The 22,321-nt window shown below is 45.4% G+C and overlaps 1 protein-coding gene across 1 annotated transcript in view; it reads right to left on the bottom strand.

Annotated features, from left to right (window-relative positions):
- Positions 1 to 1,704: 1,704 nt before the first annotated feature.
- The window catches only part of adarb2 (adenosine deaminase RNA specific B2 (inactive)), a gene marked incomplete at both ends in the record, with an annotated part of 246,278 nt that continues 225,661 nt past the window's right edge, over positions 1,705 to 22,321 (bottom strand). Inside the window, 3 exons of the mRNA XM_080417328.1 lie at positions 1,705 to 1,881; positions 7,970 to 8,151; positions 19,612 to 19,793. Coding sequence (XP_080273454.1) covers positions 1,705 to 1,881; positions 7,970 to 8,151; positions 19,612 to 19,793 — 541 coding nt within the window. The remainder of the gene's footprint in view (positions 1,882 to 7,969; positions 8,152 to 19,611; positions 19,794 to 22,321) is intronic.

Below are 22,321 nucleotides of genomic sequence, written 5' to 3'. Positions count from 1 at the left end.
AATGGTGCTCAAGTAAACGTGAGGTTAAAAAGGACAGCTTAGACGGGGCAAAGGCTTTTGACAGCACAGCCCCCCCCATCCCCTCCCCTTATCCCACCCTTTCTGTATCAGCCAACCCTAATGGTGGCAGTTACGTTGCCTTATTGTCCCCACCCCATTTTCTCCTCTCTCTCTTTCTCTGTCTCTCTCTGTCTGTGCCTCTCCGCCTCTCTCTCTCTCCCTCTCCCTCTCTCTCGCTCTCTCTCTCTCTCCACCATCGGGTTGAAAGGGGACAAAATGGGGGTGAATTAACTTATTGCTGCAATGTCAAACTCAAGAGAGAAAGAGGGGGAGGGCGAGATATGAGGAAACATGTGGAGGAGGAAGGGAGGGGGATAAAAATAGGCAGCAAGGGCAGAAAAGGGAGGAGAAGGAGGGAGAGGGGAGAAAGGTGGAGAAGGAGGAGAGAGAGAGAGAAAGATGGAGGGAGAGAGAGAGAGAGAGAGAGAGAGAGAGAGAGAGAGAGAGAGAGAGAGAGAGAGAGAGAGAGAGAGAGAGGGAGGGAGGGGGGGAGAGAGACAGGGAGGGAGGGAGGGAGGGAGGGAGGGAGGGAGAGAGAGAGAGCAGGGACAAAAGAACAGGTCATGAGAAAATAACAAAAGGTTAGTCAGAAAGATGTAAAGATGAACAGGGAGAGAGAGAGAGAGAGAGAGAGAGAGAGAGAGAGAGAGAGAGAGAGAGAGAGAGAGAGAGAGAGAGAGAGAGAGAGAATGAAGAAGCGAGATCTGGGTGAAAGGCAGAAGGAAGAGGGAGGTGAGATGATCGGTGCAAAGAGAGGGTACATGTCGAATCCTCTCTTTCTCTCTCTCTCCTCACTCCCCTCTATCAGCGCGTCACACTGACAGGGCCAGTAATTGGACGCAGCCCTTTTCTTTCTTTGTCTCCCTCTCTCTCCCCCGTGGCTCTGCTCCTCCGCGGGGGCCCCGGGGCCCGGAAATAGCTGATGACAAGATAGCGTCTGCCTTTCACTGCCGCTCAAGGTTAACCCCACCTCGTCTTTGACAGCCCCAAGGCACACCTGGAGAAAAGATCATCCACGGTGTGCATGTGTCTGTGTTTGTATGTCTACAGTATATACGTGTACATGATGTGTCTGTATGTATCTATAGTATGTCTCTATATGTCTGTCTGTGTCTGTACGTTTCTGTAAGTGACTGCACAGCATGTCTGTATATGTTGTGCTATTTGTCCTACAACCATGTATGTCTGAGTGTGATGCAAAGTGCGTGCGTGTGTGTGTGTGTGTGTGTGTGTGTGTGTGTGTGTGTGTGTGTGTGTGTGTGTGTGTGTGTGTGTGTGTGTGTGTGTGTGTGTGTGTGTGTGTGTGTGTGTGTGTGTGTGTCATCAAAGGGTTGATATGAAGGTGAGTTTCTTCATGGTTTCCATTTAGCTCTTCACCTTCAGGCGTTTCACTGGTGTGTATACACTTATGTTGACAGAGGGCTGAGGGAGAGGATGGCAAACTGGGAAGCATCCAAAACCACAAACCAGGGAACAGTCCACGCACGCACGCACGCGCACACACACACACACACACACACACACACACACACACACACACACACACACACACACACACACACACACACACACACACACACACACACACACACACACACACACACACACACACACACACACACACACACACACACACACACACGTTCAGTCCAACAGCAGGAAGTGCTCCTGCTCAGGAGGTTTCTTTATCCAGGTGCCCAGGCCAGTCTCCTGCAGAGATTTGAACCACTGCTGCTTGGCCGCCTGATAGGAACGCGCCGCCATCTTGGCTTCGCTGTACATGAGCGGTCTGTCCACAGGATGCGACCCGCGGACACCCAACTGAAGACGGAGAGAAACAGAGAGAGAGACAGAGAGAGAGAGGGGGGAAGAGAGAGTGAGGAAACAGAGTGAGAGAGGGCAATCGATAGACAGATAAAACTGATGCAGAGACAGACGAAAGATAAGGAAGGCAGCGAAGAAACGTAGTCGGGGGAAGAAACAGATTCGGGGGGCAGAGAGAGGGTAAAGGTTTCGCAAAACAGATGAGAGAAAGAGAAAGGGGGAGAGAGAGAGAGGGAGCAAAAACAAAACGAATGAGGCGGCACAAACGCAAGGAGGAAACTTCAACAGCTGTGTAATCTTCCCATTTAAATTTCACAAGCAATTGAACATTCTCTGTGCTTTTTTTGTGCATTCCTATTGTCGAGAGAGTCAGGGGGAAAAAAAGAGAAAGAAGATAGGCGGAGAGACGAGTTAGACAGAGAGAGAGAGAGAGATACTGAGAGAGAAAGAAAGAGAGAGGGCAGAAGTTTCTTTTGCAGATTACTGCGATTGCTCTAGCGTGGCCCCTCTGCGCGCCGTGCGGGGAGCACTTTGGGCAGGGGGGGGAGGGGGGTGTCGGGGCGGGGGCTTCTCGAGTGCTTCTCCAAATAATTATGGTTTCACAGTCATTATGCTTTAACGGCCGCCATTTGGCGATGCAGCCAGTGTCTGTTACATAAAGTTTGGTAATGAAAATGAAAGTGCAGCGGGGTCTGCGTGCCGCCGTTAAAGCAGCGAGTGAGCTTGCCGCTCTTTTTTTTGATGAGATGCAGCAGACAGCTGCTGTCGCACTGACAGGCGACAGCAGATTCACAGCATTATGTCTGAATGCAGGAGAGAGGAGATCCATCCAGTGTTGCCAGATTTTGTGCGAGAGAAATAAGCAACCAGGTCTATAAGAACAAGCCCAAAAAGAAGTGAATATTAGGCCACATGAGCACTTTAAACCTACACATACATCGGCTATTTGAAAATAGGCTATTTGAAAATAACTGATCTACAAGCTCACAACACGTCGCATCGAGCTTGTAGATCTGCTATTTATTCATTTTATCTTGAAAAAAAGAGACAAATGTGGAAATGTGTGCGCGCGCGTGTGCTTGTGTGTGTGTGTGTGTGTGTGTGTGTATTAGGGTTCGAACATTTGGTGACATTTACGAACAAACCTTCAAAACTTTGTTTTGTTTGTTTAATTATGTACTTGTTGTGGGGGTTAAACAAACCCACATTATTACGTGGTCTGGTCTTTGTGGACATAATTAAATCGGGCCTGACTGAGAGGTCCATGTTCACTGATGATGAAATATTTGACTGTAGGGAGACTTTTCAATCTTCATAATCGTCATTTGTTAATGTTCGCTGCTTCTCCATCTTTTAATGTAGCCCGCCTTGAGTCGACGTTATCAACACTTTGCTAGAAATACTAAGCTACCAACTAGTAATATCCCCTTATTAATCTGGTGTCTGGCACAGCCACACACCAGATTAATCCACGTCCTGCACACACACACACACTATTCTCTCAAGTAACAGCAGAATCTGTCAGCACCACCGCCCTAAACATGTAGTATTGTTGTTAGTTGAAATAAACACAGAAGTGCCCAGGAGGAAGTGGACTAAGAAAGGGGAGTATTGAATTGGTTCCCAGATTGTGCACACAGAGACCCTTTCCTTTCCATATCTAAACCGGCCAGCTAAGTGCAGAGTAGCCTCAAGAGCAGTAGTAGACAGTAACACAGTACATTTACTTGAGTACAGTACTTAAGTAAAAGTGTACTTTACTTGAGCATTTTGTGTTAAGAACAAATCATGTACTGAGTCCACTACATATCTATGAAGGTTGTCGTTACTTTTAACTAGCATATAGTAGCTCTGAAGCCAGCTGAAGCCAACTACAAAGACATACTTAAACTCAAGTGTAATCCGTTTCCGTCCACCACTGTGAGTTTGGATAATTGAGAAGCTTGTGAACATGGAGGTAGATCAGAGAATCCCACTGCTTGATTGCTCGTTAGCTTTGCCTTTCTGTTCTTCCTGTGACGTCTGCTCCCATTCAACTGTGATGGCAGAATCTACCAGCAAGCAGTTCTGCTTTCTGCTGCAAGACAATACAGTAGATACTGGGATTCCTCGTACTGGCAGACAAACGCAAAGACAAGTGCTCCCGCAGAAACCGTTGAAGAGTACTCTTGACCACATCATCACAGAGTTTGATGGCCAATTTACCTCCCTGTTGGTGAGCTCCTTCAACCCTGCTTGAGCTAGTTATCTCCGCCAGAACGGACTGGCTGGGGGCGGGAGAGTGACAGTGAGAAGCTAATCTCGGGCACCACTGGAACTGAAACTTTGCACGCACCCTTATTTTTTTTCCTAATTAACCCGTTAAGACCTGAGGCGATTCTTTTAAATGTTTTCTAAATCCTAACAGTTTTTTGAAAAAAACTCATAGCGCGGCACTCGGTGCCGCGCTATGAGCTTGTAGATCTGCTATTTTTGAATAGCCAAAGAAATTTCAGGTTCCAGGTCTTAACACATTGCATGCCAATCGTGTAGATCTACGCAAACCTAAATAAAGCCGCAGCGTGCCAATTGCGTAGCCTACGTGAAGTGGTATTTATTTATTTTTTCTCGCAGTGACACATTTCATTGTAGCACTCTCTCGCAGTGACACATTTCATTGTAGCACACCCGGATACGGAAATGACGTCAATCGAAGATTTTCGTTCCCATCTGCCGCCACTCTAAAGCTTCCGCTAAATCGCCTGTGTTGTTTTTCTCCGTGCTGAACGCTGTTTGAAACGTTTTTTAGAAACTGCTACTACTGCAAAATGGAATGTCGCCGATTGAAAATTTCTTCTCTGGGCCACTCACACAACTACCCTGTGTGTCTACAAACAGTTGAACACGCGATCATAAGGTATTTAGCGAGGTCTGTGGCGAGGTAATCTCTCAAGAACAGATTCTGCACTGCGTTGGAATCTGTCGGTGAGGTTCGTCATAACATGTGCGCATGGGCGTGCCTTCAGATCAGGAAGCGGGCCGCGCTTTACCTAATCAAATGTAGTGGGCGGGATTCACGTGTCCGTCCATCCTTCCCCCCTCGAAACAAACCGAAACTAATTTAACAATAGCGTCCGCGGAGCAGACAAAACCACGGAAAGATATTCACATTTTAACTTACTCTTTCATCATAGAAACAAGTGGGCTTATAACCAAAACGATCCATGTTCTCTGGGAGAAGTGGTGTTAGTGTTCCGTGTAGAAATATTGTTAGTGGGAATGAAAACATAGTCGCACCAACCGGAAGTGATGCGCTGAAGGCATACACAAAACACCGGTTTCCTTGCGCTCTGGCTCTACGTTTTCGTCCTCCCAGAGCCAACAGACATAGAACAAACAGCAGAGGGCGCTGTTTTTCATTTTCAGTTGGCGATGGGTTCCCAGATTGGTGGCGAGGTAAAAAAAAAAAACGCTGGCAGTGGGTGAGTACATTATGATGTTAAAGTCTGGCATGGAATGTGTTAATGGTGCTATAACAGGATAACTTGAAAAAGAGAAAGGCGAGCACTCGTCAGTTGAATAGTTCACAGTTCACATCGGTATCGGGTGCTCAGTTCTGGTAAAAAACAATATCTTTGAAAAGATCAACAGCACTCACTTGGTCTCTCTTATTTATTGTGTAGCCCCAGCAGCAGATCACTCGGCCTTCCTCAGCGTGAATAAAACACATCAGACATAATTGGTGTCACTTATAAAGGGGACCTACTGTATAGGTGCCTCGCACAAGTCCGAGTGAAATCACATGACTGTTTGTCACATAATAGTACAGAATTTTGTGGGTCAAAACAAGAGAAAAATAATAGAACAACTAGACTCAGATTTTTTTTTTTATACAAAATTGCATACAAAGAACAGATCATGTTCTTGATATCCATGTTCTTGCCTGTATGTGGGTGTAATACCACATTATCTTTATACAATTAAAACAAGGGAAGTTGTCCGTAGGCAAATCGGACATAATATGTTGCAGTGGGACAGTCCGCTGTTAAGGAGTCCCTTACATTTTTGGCAAGTTTGTGTGCAAAAATGGGAGGCTCCTTATGTGAGTAAAACCAAAAGAGAACTTAAAGTTAGGATTTCAGAACATAAAAGTAATATTAGAAAAAAATATCAGAAATCGCCAGTGGCTACTAGTAATTTTTATCAAAATCAAAAACTTTTCCCACACGAACGCTGTCTGTCTTACAAACTTTTCCCCTGTAGCTTCCTTGTGTCCCGATGACCGCTCCAGTGCACCCCTATGCCTGACAGAGTCCTGATCAGGCAACCAGGTCTGGCAGAGATCTGTGCTCCGAGGAGCACACTTTTCTAGTTCCATCTGTCTAGTGCCAAGATGGTGTGGGAGCAGACATCTATTTTAAATTGGAAATGAATAAAGACGACCTTCCATCACCAGAGATGATGGAACAAGAGCAGACATGACAAGAACAAAGAAAGGCCAACCTCCCAGCATGCAATCAAGAAGTGTGGGTGGAGCTCGGGTGGCGCAGTGGTAAAGTATCTGCCCGGAGGTTGTGGGTTTGAATGCACCATGGTGCATCCGGCTTTGTCGAGCGTCTATACGAACACAATTGGCCCGTGTTCAGGAGAGGGAAGCCGGGCCAGGCGGGGAGGGTGTCTCTACATGTATTACTATGGGCTAGAGCGGCACCTATCAGCAGGGAGTGTTGTGCGGGAGGAGTAGAACAAAGGCTCTACGTCCTCCCGGTGGGGGCTCCTCACTGGCAGGTGAGTCAGTAGGATACGACAGCAGTGATGTGTGTGGGGAGGAATTAATTGGGATAACGACTAAATTGAGAAGAACAAGAAATGACAAAGTCATAATATACCCGCTTGCGGCAGGCTATTTTTGCCCCAATCTGCAGCAACTGATCAGTTCATTGGTTGGCTACCAATATAAAGTGTGTGTGTGTGTGTGTGTGTGTGTGTGTGTGTGTGTGTGTGTGTGTGTGTGTGTGTGTGTGTGTGTGTGTGTGGGGGTGTGTGTGTGTGTGTGTGTGTGTGTGTGTGTGTGTGTGTGTGTGTGTGTGTGTGTGTGTGTGTGTGTGTGTGTGTAAGGGTAGGCCCAGGAGGACTGGTTGATAGTGTTGTATGCATTGTTCCTGGACAAAAGACCGGTGGTGACCAGTTAGTATTCATTTATGTATGAAAGAAATAAACTATTTTCACAATAAACTAAGTGAGTCCATAGAATACAGGTAGCGTAAGGGCAGTCATGTTAAAAACATCAACAGTGGTGGAAAAAGTACTGTAATGTTTTACTTAAGTAAAAGTATCGATACTGCAATGTAACCCTAACCCTTTATAAAAGTGAAAAATATACAATATATAATACAATACATACAAAAAAACACGCGTTCGGCTTATTCGATCAATCGAAAAATGTATCAATGTGATAATCACTAAGAAAACAATCAATAGTTGAGTAATATTTGACCAGCAATATCAAGTAATGGTTTTTTTTTTTTACTTTAACCGCCGCTGCTTGCAAGCCAGGAAACATTTTATAAATTAAATCAGGGGTTTTCAACCAGTGGTCCGCGGACCACCAGTGGTATTGCAGGTGGTCCCTGGCTATTTAACTTTTCTTTTTTCTTTTTTCAACTTTTAAGAACTTTCAGGAGTTCTTACGGTATGGTGTGTGTGTGTGATATGAAATGTGAGCTTACCATAATCACAGTAATCCTTAATCATATTCCATCATATTCAAACAAAATCACTGTATTTTATTAGATATTATATTGATATTATAGCTATTTTCTCCAGCTCGCTGCGGTGCCCCCCACCACTATTGTATTGTCTATGATGGACCCACCACGCACAATAGTGGTGGTCCCCAGGTTGCTCTTAGTCAGGATGGTGGTCCCTGGGTCAAAATCAGTTGAAAACCCCTGAATTAAATGATAACCAAACGTCCGAACCTAATGTCTCTCAGCCCCTTGCTAACATTCTATGTACAGTAAACCCCCAATTACAGCCTGTGGTACCTGTGGTTAACTGCACATAAATACAGAAAATGTTTTTTTTTGTTCTCCCATCTCCTCACCTTGCGGTACAGCCTGGTCCAGCGTGTGAACAGGATGTGCTTGCAGAGACGTGAGGGCGTGCCGGAGTCCCTCCTCCGCCCCGTGGCCGTGTTGACCACCTCCAGCTGACTGTCCCCTAGTGTCCAGTTCACGCTCACACACGCTGCCTTCCCCGGCTGCAGGCACTCAGAGCTGCTCAGGCCTACAGCCAGAGAGAGAGATACAGAGAAGCAGTGGCTAGATGAAGTACTTAAATAAAAGCAGCAATATAAAAATACTGTGACAAGTAAAAGGCCTGTATTCAAAATGCTACTTGCGTAAAAGAGCAAAAGTATTGGATTTAAAATATACTTATAATGATCAAGTAAAAGCACTCAGATATTTTCGAATAGCCTAAGTATAAAATGGGGCTTAATTGTTTAATATGTGTTTTGTAATAATTATCTAAATATGCAAAGTTACCTGTACTCAAATAACTGTAGTGGAGTAAAAAGTACAATATTTATATAAGTATTGAAAAGTAAACTAAAAGTACCTCAAGTACAGTACTTAAAGGACGACTTCACCCATTTTCAACCTATCTTCATATGATTGGTCCTCACTAATGCTCATTATAATATGGTACAATTATTCTACACACGCTGTCTTATAGAGGGCTGTGGACAGTTCAGAAACCCACCTACCAGTGACATCATAGTTAGGCAGGTTTTTCTTATATAAAAAAATATATGTAATTTTTTTATTAACGCAAGAAGAAGCTTCTATTGATAACTTTCCAGGAATAGAAAGCCTGCAGTTTCTAACTTTCTATTAGTTTGGATTCCCTATTGATGATGTCACTAGTAGGCAGGTTTCTGAACTGTCCACAGCCCTCCTATGAGACACAGACCATAAAAAAAAAAAACATTGCATGAGCATTAGTAAGGACCAATTATATGAATATAGGTTGACCATGGTTGAAGTTGTCCTTTAAGTAAATGTACTTAGTTACTTTACACCACTGACCGGAGTCCCCCAACATTATATACTTGCCCTAAAACAGGGTTGGGTTCGAGCGATTAATATCCTCAGAAGGATACATCCAATAAATGTTTTAAATCCAGTGGAATGCTGAGCATCAAATTAAACTTAATGCCAACACTATTTACCATGAAGAGTAGATATTAACATCCAAGTATGGTGAGAAAAATACATTTACAGGAACAAATCAGCATACAACTGCTGGCAAGCGTTTTTCTATTGATGTGAGCAAAAGAAAAAAGAAAAAAAAAGAAATGCGAGTATTTTGTCCTTTTTTGAAATGCAACCTCTTTTTCTACCTCGAAATAAACTAAAGCATCAGAGCTACTGTAGCTGTTGGTGGTGGACTGACACTATCTAAGGGAGCAAGAAGGTTCACTTTATCAAACACTGTGTGTGTGTGTGTGTGTGTGTGTGTGTGTGTGTGTGTGTGTGTGTGTGTGTGTGTGTGTGTGTGTGTGTGTGTGTGTGTGTGTGTGTGTGTGTGTGTGTGTGTGTGTGTGTGTGAGAGAGAGAGAGAGCACGTGGAAGATTGGCTGAGGTTGACTGTGAAAAGAGCAATATTCTTTCAGTGTCAGACTTTCACTGATCCTTACTATTTCCAATCCATTGATGCCCATTCTGTTCTGCTTTGCTCTGCTCACATACTGTAGGTTAGCTATAATAATTAGGTATCCAAGCAGCCAAGCTCCTTGGAATGATGTTATTGTATCAGTTAGGATTCTTCTTCTTCTTTCTTCTCTGCTAAAGGTATCTGGGTCTCAGAAACCCCTACTGACCTGGCAGATATAGGATGGAAAAAATATTGGACAACACACCTGAAACCAGCCGAATGTTGTGATAACATTTCACAATAACCATTCCAGTGGCGTCAGTTCAGCAAAAGCTAAGGTATGGCAAGGTTAGGGTTGCCAACTCCCAGAGGATTTTTTTTGGGGGGTCAAACCCCCCAAAACCCTTGAAATGCATAGAAAACTATGCATTATACCTATAACACAATGGTCTTACACCTGCATTAGGCTACTATTCATGATTTTTTTTTCAAGGTATGGCACCTGCCATACCTTGCCATACCCAATTGATGCCCCTGAACCATTCCAAATGGTTATTGTGAAAATATATAATTGTCCCGCATCACATGAGTGACAATGGAATGCTCTGGCATCTGGCATTTTGTTTTATAGTGCAATTTTGGGTCATGGACGGCTTTTAAGGTTGACGCGCCAGTAAAAAAAACATTTAAAACAAGCCAGGCACCGCCAAGAAGTGGACTTCAGTCCCCTGAGGCAGGCCTGAGTGAGGTGCTAGCCGTGCAAGTGCCTGTGTCCGCTTCTGGCGACTCATCGATGTCCGAGTCGCATACCGATAGACTTGGAACCATGAATCATGTGCTCCTCGTCAACATGTGACACGATAGGAAAGCCGGAAAACATCAAAGTGGCCGCACACACGTAGCCCAAGTGCCAACTTTTATTTGAGGACGCAGAGATAAAAAAGACCAACGTTCCGGACAGATACAACTGCCTTCTTCAGATATATCGGGAAAGCCTGACGTTTGACAGGAAAGCCTGTCAAACGTCTGACGCATGGAGAGAATGCATTGAACGTGAAAAGTATTTTTGTCTCTTTTCTTTGCTGCTGCTTGACTCTGGTGGGGATCGTCTTCATGGACTAGTTCTCCGTGCGGTTGTTTTAAGCAAGGTCTTTCCAGTTAGAACTCTTTAATGCAGACTTTTTTAGGTTGTTCCTGATGTTTTTCTGATCGCTTTTTATAAAATCTAAGCTCGTTGGCCAGTACTTATTTCCAGGGCACCTGTTTTTGAAGGCATGTGTCAGGCATATTTTGTATTACATGGCCTGACCATTTCGGTTTCTCCAGAGGGTTGCTAATATCAAAGTAACCTTGACAACAGTATGGTGTGGCAGTGCGGACCAACCTGAAAACCTCCTTACCCTAAACGCTGTGTCATATGATGCAATATGCTGTGCCTATAGGAAAGAGTTCTGGTTTCCCAGGGCTTAAATGTAGGACAGGTTTCCCAAAGTAATCTTTGTGTGAAGGTCACATTCGCCCCAGCGGTCCCACTGAACAATCCAGCAAGTTGCTTTGGGGAAACAGAACCTCAGTCTCTGCATGCAAATTAAAGTCAGTCACTTTAAAAGAGACATTCTATAATAAACACACAAATAACCCTGATTACAGAACTGAAGGGTTGTTGTTTCCGTCTCTCCAGCAGACCCACACTACCATCTTCAATTTAACAAATACTACCACCCTTCCGATGTGACATTCCTTGGGGCTAAACACATAGGTGAGGTTTTGCAAAGCTGCAAAGAAAACCAAGTCAACCTGCATGATGCTTTGATTTAGAGAGAGAGAGGGACAAAGAGAGAGAGAGCATGCACATACTGTAGTGTTCCTGTCATACTGTGTGTGTGTGTGTGTGTGTGTGTGTGTGTGTGTGTGCGCGTGTGCATGTGCGTGTGCGTGTGCGTGCGTGTGTCTGTGCGTGCGTGCGTGCGTGCGTGCGTGCGTGCGTGCGTGCGTGCGTGCGTGCGTGCGTGCGTGCGTGCGTGCGTGCGTGCGTGCGTGCTAGAAAGAGAGAAGTAAACAGACCGACAGACAGACAGACAGACAGACAGACAGACAGACAGACAGACAGACAGACAGACAGACAGACAGACAGACAGACAGACAGACAGACAGACAGACAGACAGACAGACAGACAGACAGACAGACAGTGAGGAAGAGCTTGAGGTTAAAAGCGAAGGAAAGATGGAGTGAAATATGACAGAGACAATAGTGTGCAACAGATTGAGTGACGGCGAGAGAGAGCGAGAGCGAGAGAGAGAGAGAGAGAGAGAGAGAGAGAGAGAGAGAGAGAGAGAGAGAGAGAGGAGCAACCTCAGACATGTTCAGTACAGTGTATTGGCAGGTGTTGCACCAATTTACATGTGTAGATTGTGTGTGTGTGTGTGTGTGTGTGTGTGTGTGTGTGTGTGTGTGTGTGTGTGTGTGTGTGTGTGTGTGTGTGTGTGTGTGTGTGTGTGTGTGTGTGTGTGTGTGTGTGTGTGTGTGTGTGTGTGTGTGTGTGTGTGTGTGTGCGTGTGTGTGTGTCTTGGGGCAGCATCCACAACCACAGCTCAAACGTCACCCTGTCACCATCCTCCCCCGCGGGATCACCATCATGCTAGCTAGCGTCGTCGTCTACTGCGACTCGCTGTCGATGCCTGGCGGCTGGCGCACGTCTCTCCATATGGATGAGGTGACACGTTGAGGTGCAGATGACAGGAGTTCATGGGTTGAGATGCTACCTCAAGTTAATGCGAGGGGGTCTCCGAGCGATTATTAAAGGTGTCTGCTGCTCGTGCAGATTTGTGAAGAAGTGTAGCAGTCCCAACTTTCTCAAAGAAAACTTGGGACTGCTGTTGCCGCTTCTGCTTCATAATATCCTGCTAGGATATTGTTCACTGTTCGAGCAGAAACCTTGCATCTTTTTTCATAACATAATGCCCTCCTTAGTAGTGCAAGAATGACACACAGAACTAAGTATAGTGAATACAGCCGATCTACCAGCTCACCACGTTGTGCGATTGTAGATCTGCTTTTTTCCTAATATAATTTGAAACCTTTTGAAAGTGGTTAAGTGTGGCTGTGGGTTTTTCTATCTAACCAATGGAAAGTATCAACAAGAGCTTAATAACTCTTATTTCCATTTCCTGAAAAGCAGTGGTGGAAAAAGTACTCAAATGTTTTACTGAAGTAAAAGTATCAATACTGCAATGTAGAAATACTCTGTTACAAGTAACAGTCCAGAATTAAAAATGTACTTGAGTAAAAGTACAAAAGTGTTGGTATCAAAATGTACCAAAAGTAGAAAGACAAAAAACATTATACAGAATGTCCCATTTCACAAGTTTTCAAATGTATACAATTTATAAAATATTTTAAAAATAGTAGATCTACAGAGATGTAGTGGAGTAGAAGTAAAAGTACAGAAAATTGGAAATACTCCAGTAAAGTAAAAGATCACACCCAGTGTGAAGTGGGTGGTGTGGTCACAGTGGTCATCACAGTGATGGAAGTTCACTTAAAGAAAAGTAATATTGTGGACCAACCATTGTACACCCCTAACTTAAAAAAACCCATAAAGGTGTTTTTTGGCCCATGTATGGCCATGTATGGCCAAAAAAAACATAAATGTGTTTTTTTTAAGTGCATAGTCCTATTTATAGGGCTATGCACATGTGTCATGTTTCACTAGCCAATCACAGTCCTGAATAGACTGTGATTGGCCAATCACGGTGCAGGGTTAGGGGGGTACACTGGTGGCCAATCACAGCGCAGGGTTGGGGGGGTGCAATCGATGTCGATGTCCAAACCTCACATATAGGGGCGGTTTCACCGCCCAAAAATACCTCAACATTTTACTTAAGTACAGTACTGTAAATGTACTTGGTTACTTTCCACCACTGAGTATTAGTGATGGGAGAGAGAGCCAGGCGAGAGTGGCTGAAATGTGGTGCAATTCATGAGTCATAAACGTATGACGTTTATCCACCACATCAAAGTGTACTTTTGACTCCATTCCTTTTCCATGAAGGTTGTCGTCACTCTTTGCCGTTTCCTCAAAGGAAGAAACCACTCATAGTACCCACTCTCAATGATGGCTGTATAAAAAGCTTTCAACTGGAAAGAACTTAGCCGGCAATTGGTGGTAATGGCGACAGATGTATACTTCTGGTCTGGTATATTTTTTTGCCAGACCCAAGGGGTCGGCTTACATAAGGCTTTGTACCTGTTTCGTCCATACATGGGCATGGTCACTTTGTCCTTAGGCCCCAGCCATAAAAGTCTGTCCCCCTTTCGTCCATACATGGGCATGTTTTGTACCTGTTTTCTCCATACATGGGAAAAAAACAGGTTTTGGTCACTTTGTCCTTAGGCCCCAGCCATAAAAGTCTGTCCCCCTTTCGTCCATACATGGGCATAGACACAGGCTGACACGTCATGTGAAGTCTGGGTCTGGCAGAACCAGGTCTCCTGGTCTTGTTACATAATACATAACTGTAATCAACCTGTCGCTCAAGGTAAATACAGTAGAGCCCTACTGCCTATTTATAGAGCTTAAGTACTACCATACATATACAGGGACAACCAAGGATTCCTGGCCAAGTGTCCATATGTGGCAAGTTGGGAGTGAGAATGTGAATGTTGGACCCATTTGTCCAGTGGAACAAGAGACACATGGTTAAAATAGTGGGTAACTATGGTGGTTCGAATTTGACCGTGTCCCTCATTTATCTACACCAGTGGTTCTCAAACTGCCCTGTACGGACCCCCATAACTCTGACAGTGTACAAATGGTCCCATTTGTACACCGTCAGATTTACAGACCCAAGGGTTGACACTAAGGTCTCAGAGGCCCATCGGGCAAGTGCAGGTCAAGTTCTTCTTGCCAAAAGGTCATGCCCACTTGCATGAAAAGTAAATCTAATTAATATTAAATCCAATCGATAACTGCCGAGTGGCGACAGTCACTTTGAAATTCTGAATGAGCACAACTAGTACTTGTAAAACAGTTGTGTTATTTGTTCTTTCATGAATAACCAAATATATTTTAACCTGAAAGCAAACTCCGCTTGCCCGAACATTGTATTTACTCGGGAAAACCTCTAGTGTCAACCCCAGCAGACCTATAAGGGTCCATTCGGTTCCTAACTATCAATAATTTGATAGGATCCATCAGGGATAGGATCCCTCAGGGATCCTATCAAACCCACTTTTAGAATCCCTGATTCTACAACAACTTGTAATCGCGACAGACCAGCTTTTCTTTGTGCCTTTTATAAAACCAGAACCAGACTCCTGAGCTTTCAACCTTCCCTTTAGTTTAAGCTGTTTGTTTATGACATCAGCCATGAGCGACGGCAGCCTCACAGGTTATCACCAGACAGAGAGATTATTTCAAGACGCGCCGCGAACAACAGTCACCCTTTGATCTCGCCCATCTGACAGACAACTTGTTACAGCCGATGTACAATACCATTATACATGCCTACAGATTGTCTGCTGCCTGCCAGATTCATTCTAACCCAGCCTCACTCTTCCATTCTCCCCTGTTCCAATTCCTTCCTTTTCTATAGCCACCCGGCGCCGGAATGAATCGTCTGCCACAATAACAATCCTCGGAGTCTCTTATTGCCTGTCCTGTTCTTCTCTTGTACAAACGCACCTCTGTGAACAAAAGACCCTCTCTCTACCGTCTGCCCCCCCCCCTCCTTCGTTCTTTCTCATCCTCTCCTACACTTCCTTTCTCTCTCTCCATTCACGGCTCATTTCTTCCCTTCAATAGACCTGACTGCTGTGTCTCCGTAATAGCCAATTTGATTTTTCCCCCTACTGAAGTCTTGATCAGTTTCTATTCTTTATTCTGTTATGGCGGATATGAGGGAGCGTGACTCAGGTTATGAATCCCTTATGGGGTTCATAAATGGAGGAACATCATGCACACGTTCATATCAAGTCTACGATGTGTTTACGCCGTGCTATCGTGTTATAGCATAACATGCACGCATGTGTGTTTGTGTGGGTACACTGACGGCTATGATAGAGGTATTTAACTTTTACATCCATCTTGCATTAGCCAGCACTGCTGAAATTCCGGCATTTTCCGGAAAAAACATCAAGTAGTAGACTTTAGTTTTGACATCATATGACTTCTTACTCAAAGTAACAAAATAAATACAACGTACAACCAGCTTGCCACCTCCTCCCCCACCTTGACCCGGACTTGACTCCTTGATACTGACTAGTCACACCTTCTCCTCTTTCCTGGATATAACCTGACTTATCCTCCATGGTTACATGACGTTCTCAGCCTGTTCCCTGGATTCGCTGCCCGCCTCGCAGTCTCCTCACTCAAACATAGTTTCCCTAATAACAACTACAGGCCCATCTCCAGAATCCTGGAACTAGTCACTGCCTATCTTGAAACAAACAACATGTATGAATTTCCCAACCTGGTTTCCGCTCCAAACACAGCACAGAGACTGCCCTCATCAAATGACCTTCTGCTACCGGATACCTTAACATCCTGATCCTCCTTGACCTCCTTGACAGTTTGACACCATCAACCATAAAAAAAACTCTTCAAACGCCTCAAATCCACCCTGGCTCTATTCATTTCCATAAATAACCCAAGGCCTGGATAAATGCTTTTTTGGTGATCTGGTTGACATGGGGCAGGAAGGAGGTGGTGGGGTCAAGGATGACTCCAAGGTTACGGACTTGGGTGGAGGGGGTAACGATGGAGCCATCGATGTTGACCCTCACCACCTCCCTGACTGACATCAAAACATGGAACTATCTAAAACTCAACTGCAATAAATCTGAACTCCAGATTCCCTCAGCCGCTTCACACAAAACCTTGTCCCTTAACATTGATGGCTCCATCGTTCCCCCCTCCACCCAAGTCCGTAACCTTGAATTCATCCTTGACCCCCATCACCACCTTCCATGTCAACCAGATCACCACAAAAGCCTTTATCCACCTCTAAAACATTGTCTGCTTCCGACCCAAACTGTTACACACTGCTGCAGAAACACTGAACCATGCCTTCATCACACATCCAGACTTAATGCAACAGACTCCTTAATGACTTAATGACCCCATTGTCCTCAACAAACTACAGTATATACTAAACACTGCTGCCCGCCTACTCACCAGTACCCGCTCAAGAGACCACATCACAACGGTCCTCCATGACCTTCACTGGCTCCCACTCGGCCATAGCTGCCATAGCTGAGTGGTTAGTGAGCCCGCCTGGGGAGGCCAGAGCCCCTGGTTGTCCCAGGTACGATTCATAGGCCAGGCCAGCAATATGTCGATGTGTGTCCCTGAGCAAGACTCTTAACCCCTAATTGCTCCCTGAGCGCTGCACAGTGGCTGCTCACTGCTCCTAATGATTGTAGGATGGGTAAAATGCAGAGGACAAATTTCACGTACTGTATGTGCAATTATACAGTGATAAATAATGAATTACATCAATCAATTGCTCGCGTCCACACAAGGTGTTACTAATTAAAAATTCTTGCACACGGTTCTAGAACTCTTGCTCCCCCCGGCATTGTGCTGTCACCAAACTGCGGGGTGAGAGTGAAGGACACGGCCATCGATGTGTTTAGCCCTCCAGCGGGCAAGGTGGGAGCTTGGCTTGGCCTGTATGCGATAAGAGAGAGGGCTCCGCATGCTCCCCTGGAACTCAGACCTCCTCCCTGGGCGTCCCTTTTAAATAAGCTCCCCTGAACAGGAGGATAGTTCACACAATAGCACCGGGATCTCATCACGGCCAATAAAAGAGATGAGGTGGAGATCAAAATGTGAGAGAGGGACAGATATGTACGCAAACAAGAATGCAAGGAAAAGGCAATCTGCCCCTTTCTATTCTCTCTCTCTCTCTCTCCCCCCCCCCCTTTCACATTGAATGGCTGTCTGATAAGGGCAGTGATTATATTGATTCATTGTAGGGCCACCTCCACTGCCCCCCACGCACGCACACGCGCACACACACACACACACACACACACACACACACACACACACACACACACACACACACACACACACACACACACACACACACACACACACACACACACACACACACACACACACAAATAGGCAAATATGCACTGCTTTTACAGACACAAGTGGTCGCAACGCACGCACTGATACGCCCATATATAGGCATGTCACTATGACTCAGACATAACCATGAACAGACCCGAAATGCCCATATTTAGGCATAACATGGAGATGGTTGTCCAGAGCCACAGATCCGACCGCTATGCCCTTAATGGTCATGCGCACATATGGGACCAACCGACTTCAAACTCGGCGCACACATCGGCAAGGACTCGAGGGAGTGCAGTGCTCGCAGACAGACTGGTACAACGGGTACTCTGACATTCACTTCAGAACCCCTGGAAAGAGTCTATCCCCATTTCAATACACTAGACCCCATGGGAGATGGATTGCTGAGGGCAACACCTACCATCAGCTCCCAGTACTTACCGCACAACTTGCCGCACCCAAGCCATGCTACTCATAGGCTGAGTTGGCTGTGCCCGGGATCGAACTCATGATCTTGTGGTCCAAAGGTGAGTGCTCTACTCTGAGTTACCCAGAACAATGACACAAACGGCGTACTTTCTCTGATGTAACATTTAGCTAGAAACAGACAGCGACAAACAACTGCTGTTGTGCATGCTTTTATGAATAATGGAAGAGCCGTGTTTGAACAAGATCTCATATTAACTGCATTCTTTATTATCTACTTCATTTGATTTAAAACTCTGTGCAAGTCGAATTAAACGACTCCTGTCCTCAAAGCCACTGAACAGATCATGAAAAATGCCTCCCGTGGTGTTAGCAGAAACCACTGCCGCAGGTTCATTGATAGATTCCTTGTGGCTATCGTTTCGCCACGAGGACAATTCAGCTTGAGCACAATTATCAATCTTGATGAGGGCAGGCCTCACAAAATATTCATCCTCATGGCACCCAATTACCCAGAGCAGTCCTCTGCTGCAACTCAGCCCCACAAAGAACTTATATGCCCTTCACACAGTGTCACTGAGAATGGGAGGCATAATAGAGTTCAGTTTGAAAGCTGGAGTCACGTGAATCTGATATTATATATATATATATATATATATATATATATATATATATATAATCAGCATGTAAGATGTCAAAGACGTGCTGAATGCATCATCCTCAAGTCTATCGCAATTTTGGACGAAATGGAAAAGAAAAGTTGTGGAGTTTGTTCTTCCTTTATGATTGTGTGTTCTCCAGACCTTCTGCGTGTTATCACAGCTCCGCTGCTCTGCTCGAAATCAGCTACATCATCTGGCTTAGATCTGACTCCTGATGTACTGTCTCAGATTCTCAGATGGTTGGATATATTGGTTATTCAGATGTTCCATTATTCATCGCCATATCACAACCAAAATCCACAGTCGGAAGTAATAGTAGAAGGAGTAGTGCTAGACAGATTCCTTGTTGATGGTGAATGGACTGTTTTTGTGATTTTCTTTTGTAGGACATTTTGCAAATGTCTTAAAAGAAAACCGTCAATGACATTTTGCCAGTCCTCCTAAACCTCATTTAAGGGACTCATAGAAGATAGAAGGTAATTTGGGAAAAATTGCTTTTAGTCATGTTTGGACCATAAGTATACACTGTCGGCCACAGTTTTCAGTAAATTGAAAGTACCACCAGTGGTCCTTGACGGGGTTCCAGGTGGTCCCCAGCTAAATGATGGAGAGTTGGTAACCAAATGGACCGGTTTAGATCTTTAACTCTCAAGAGTTACATTATTGTTAAACATCTGCATTACTTAATTAAATAATTGTTATTGTGATCAGCGTCTGCCTGATATCTCTCCTATGGTACCAACATCAATACAGCATGGTGGAATTGTGGACAAAATCTTATCCAACTACAACAAAATATTCTAAGTATTGTGTCTGAGAGTCTAAATCTCATCAAATAATAAATAATGGACCTTGATATGAAGAAGGGTTCAAAACCAGTGCTCTATAGTGTGTGACAGCCCTCCCTGTCCCCTTACCGCTCAGGAGAGGCTGGTGGCGTCGATAGGAGGCGGGCAGAGGACCCAGGCGTTCCTGCCTCTGACTCAGCACCCTGGCCAGGTGACCCGTGTGGCGCAGGCTGCCCACCGTCACGCTGTGCAGGTACACTGGCCCAACAAAGTGGCTCAGCAGTGCCCCCTGCAGGCCCAGGATGTTCCATCTGACGAGAGAGAGAGAGAGAGAGAGAGAGAGAGAGAGAGAGAGAGAGAGAGAGAGAGAGGGGAGGATTAGGAGGGTTTGTGAAAAGCGAAAGGAAGGAGTGAGACGGAACAGGTGGTGGTGAAAGGAGAGGTGGGACGATGGGAGGGACAGAGGAAGGAAGAGGGGGGAGGGAGAGTTAGACAGAACAGAATGGAGAGGAGGAGGAGGAGAAGAGGAGGGGAGAGAGGAAAAACCAGGGAAGAGATGGGGGGGGGAGGAGAGAGGAGACAGCAGAGCGTCAATGACAGGTGGAGACAATTTGATCACTATCTCAGAATGGGACGTGATGAGTTAGCAACCAGCGCTTGACGGACGAGCGCACACACACACACACACACACACACACACACACACACACACACACACACACACACACACACACACACACACACACACACACACACACACACACACACACACACACACACACACACACACACACACACACACACTCACTCCCCCTCTGACAACAACAACAACAAGGTCAAAGCATGGTCACTCATGGACACAGGACACATCATCATGTATTGTTATCTGTCAGTGAGGCTAAGGCACTGGGGCTTCCAGGACCATGGCAGTCACCTCCACGTTTGTTCAGGACGCATCCACCAAGGGATTTACCTAATGCTGGGCTGCAGCCTTTAGGGGCTGTGTGTGTCCACAGAGAACACCTTTTGAGTTGGCAGCGTCAGTCTTCCATGTATTTCTATTGTAAAGAAGCGCTGGTGCGCTCCTCTTTCCTACGCCGACCATCGCGATTCAACACTCTCGACGACCTGGCGCTTCAAACATCGGTTGTGATACTGATAAATATGTGTATATAAAGTGTATATGTCTGTCACTGAATGATTGGAAAAACAGTCAGATTGAAAAAGGTGCACTCGTTTTCAGCCGCAGGGGAGCACGGGGGGTGAACCCGAAGAAAACAAGCACTCCTTTTTTCAATCATACTGTAACATGTACAGTACGTAAGTTCCATTGTTCCAAGCCGGAACACAATCGATTGATTTAAAGAAACATGCTCTGAAAATTCGGCTGCTGTGGTCAGATGGGTGGACCGCAGACGCTTTTTGGAGATTTTCAAGTGGGCCCTGATCCAGAAAAAGGTTGGGATCGAACCACTGCTTTATATATCCAGAACCAGGCCAGCTGGAGCCGCGCCACATTCTGTTGAAACCCCCCCTCCATTTAACCAGCGAGTGCTAATTTATGGATGGATAAAAAATGATAATTACTCTGTTTATTATTGTTTCTGCCCTTCAGAGAGAGAGAGAGAGAGAGAGAGAGAGAGAGAGAGAGAGAGAGAGAGAGAGAGAGAGAGAGAGACACACACACACACACACACACACACACACACACACACACACACAGAACAAACAGGTGGAGAGAGCCAAGCATACCTCTCCTATGAACCTGTATGCTGCTGTGTACTCCCCCTTGCATTGGGCTAATGAACTTACCGGAAGCATAATCAGAGAGGCACAGCATTGTGCCGCTAATTTTTAACATCATTGTTCTTTTTGTTAATCAATGTCTCTTTATCGTGGATGCAATTATGAAGGGGTGTGATGTCCCCCTCCCCCCGTCCCCCCCCGTCCCGTCCTGCCTCGCGTCCCGTGTTCCTCCCCCTTTCATGACTAATAATCAGTCATTACGGCTTCTTTTTGCTTTCCCCGAGCAGTCAATTAACATCGACGGCTTTCCAGGAATCGCTAAATGGGGGAGCTCTCGCAGCCGGCTGAGTTTTTTACCTGCAATCTGTCGCCGAGATCTGTCCTTGCCTCTCAGACAAAAAGAGAAAGGAGGTCTGTTCTGTGAACAGCCCTCCTCCTCCACCATCACCCCCCCCCACCCCCACCCCCACCCCATCGCCGCCAAGTTCTCTGCCCAAAAAAAAATGAAATAATTTAGCCTGGAATATTAATTTACCCAGAAGAGCGACGGCGTGAATTAGAGACATCTTCTAATCTCATGCAAGAAAAGACAGCCATCTGGCCTGGGTGTGTAAATTTAAAAAGGAGACGCGGGGGTGAGTTCTCCCTCTCTCTCTCTTTCTCTCTCTCTCCTTTCTCGTCTCCCTCCCTCCCTCCCTCCATCCCTCCCCTCCACTTCTCTCTTTCTCTCCTCCCTGCTGCCTTGGAGAGATCAGTAAACACCGACCGCTACAGTAAAATGCCTTCATCTACATAAAAAGCCCTGTGGCAGAATAGCAAGAGATCACAGGGATATGAAAGATATTTAGAGGCCGTTGCTTAAATAAAAACACACGATGGGTTTAATCTAATATTAGCCGGGTGGCCAATCAGGAGCGGTGCACTGCGCTGCGCAGCACTGCACTGCTGGCACTTGGTCTGACAATCATCGAGTAAAAACAACAATGACGAGGTACATTAATGTTGATGGTGGTGATCGCTGAATTCATACGGTATAGCACATTAAATAGTAAATAATGACAATACGTATTAACCCATTCAATCCGGGAACGCA

This window comes from Gymnoscopelus braueri (genome assembly GCF_963280865.1).
Source record: "Gymnoscopelus braueri genome assembly, chromosome: 21".
Taxonomy (NCBI): Eukaryota; Metazoa; Chordata; class Actinopteri; order Myctophiformes; family Myctophidae; genus Gymnoscopelus; species Gymnoscopelus braueri.
This window is presented reverse-complemented; position numbering and strand designations above follow the sequence as displayed.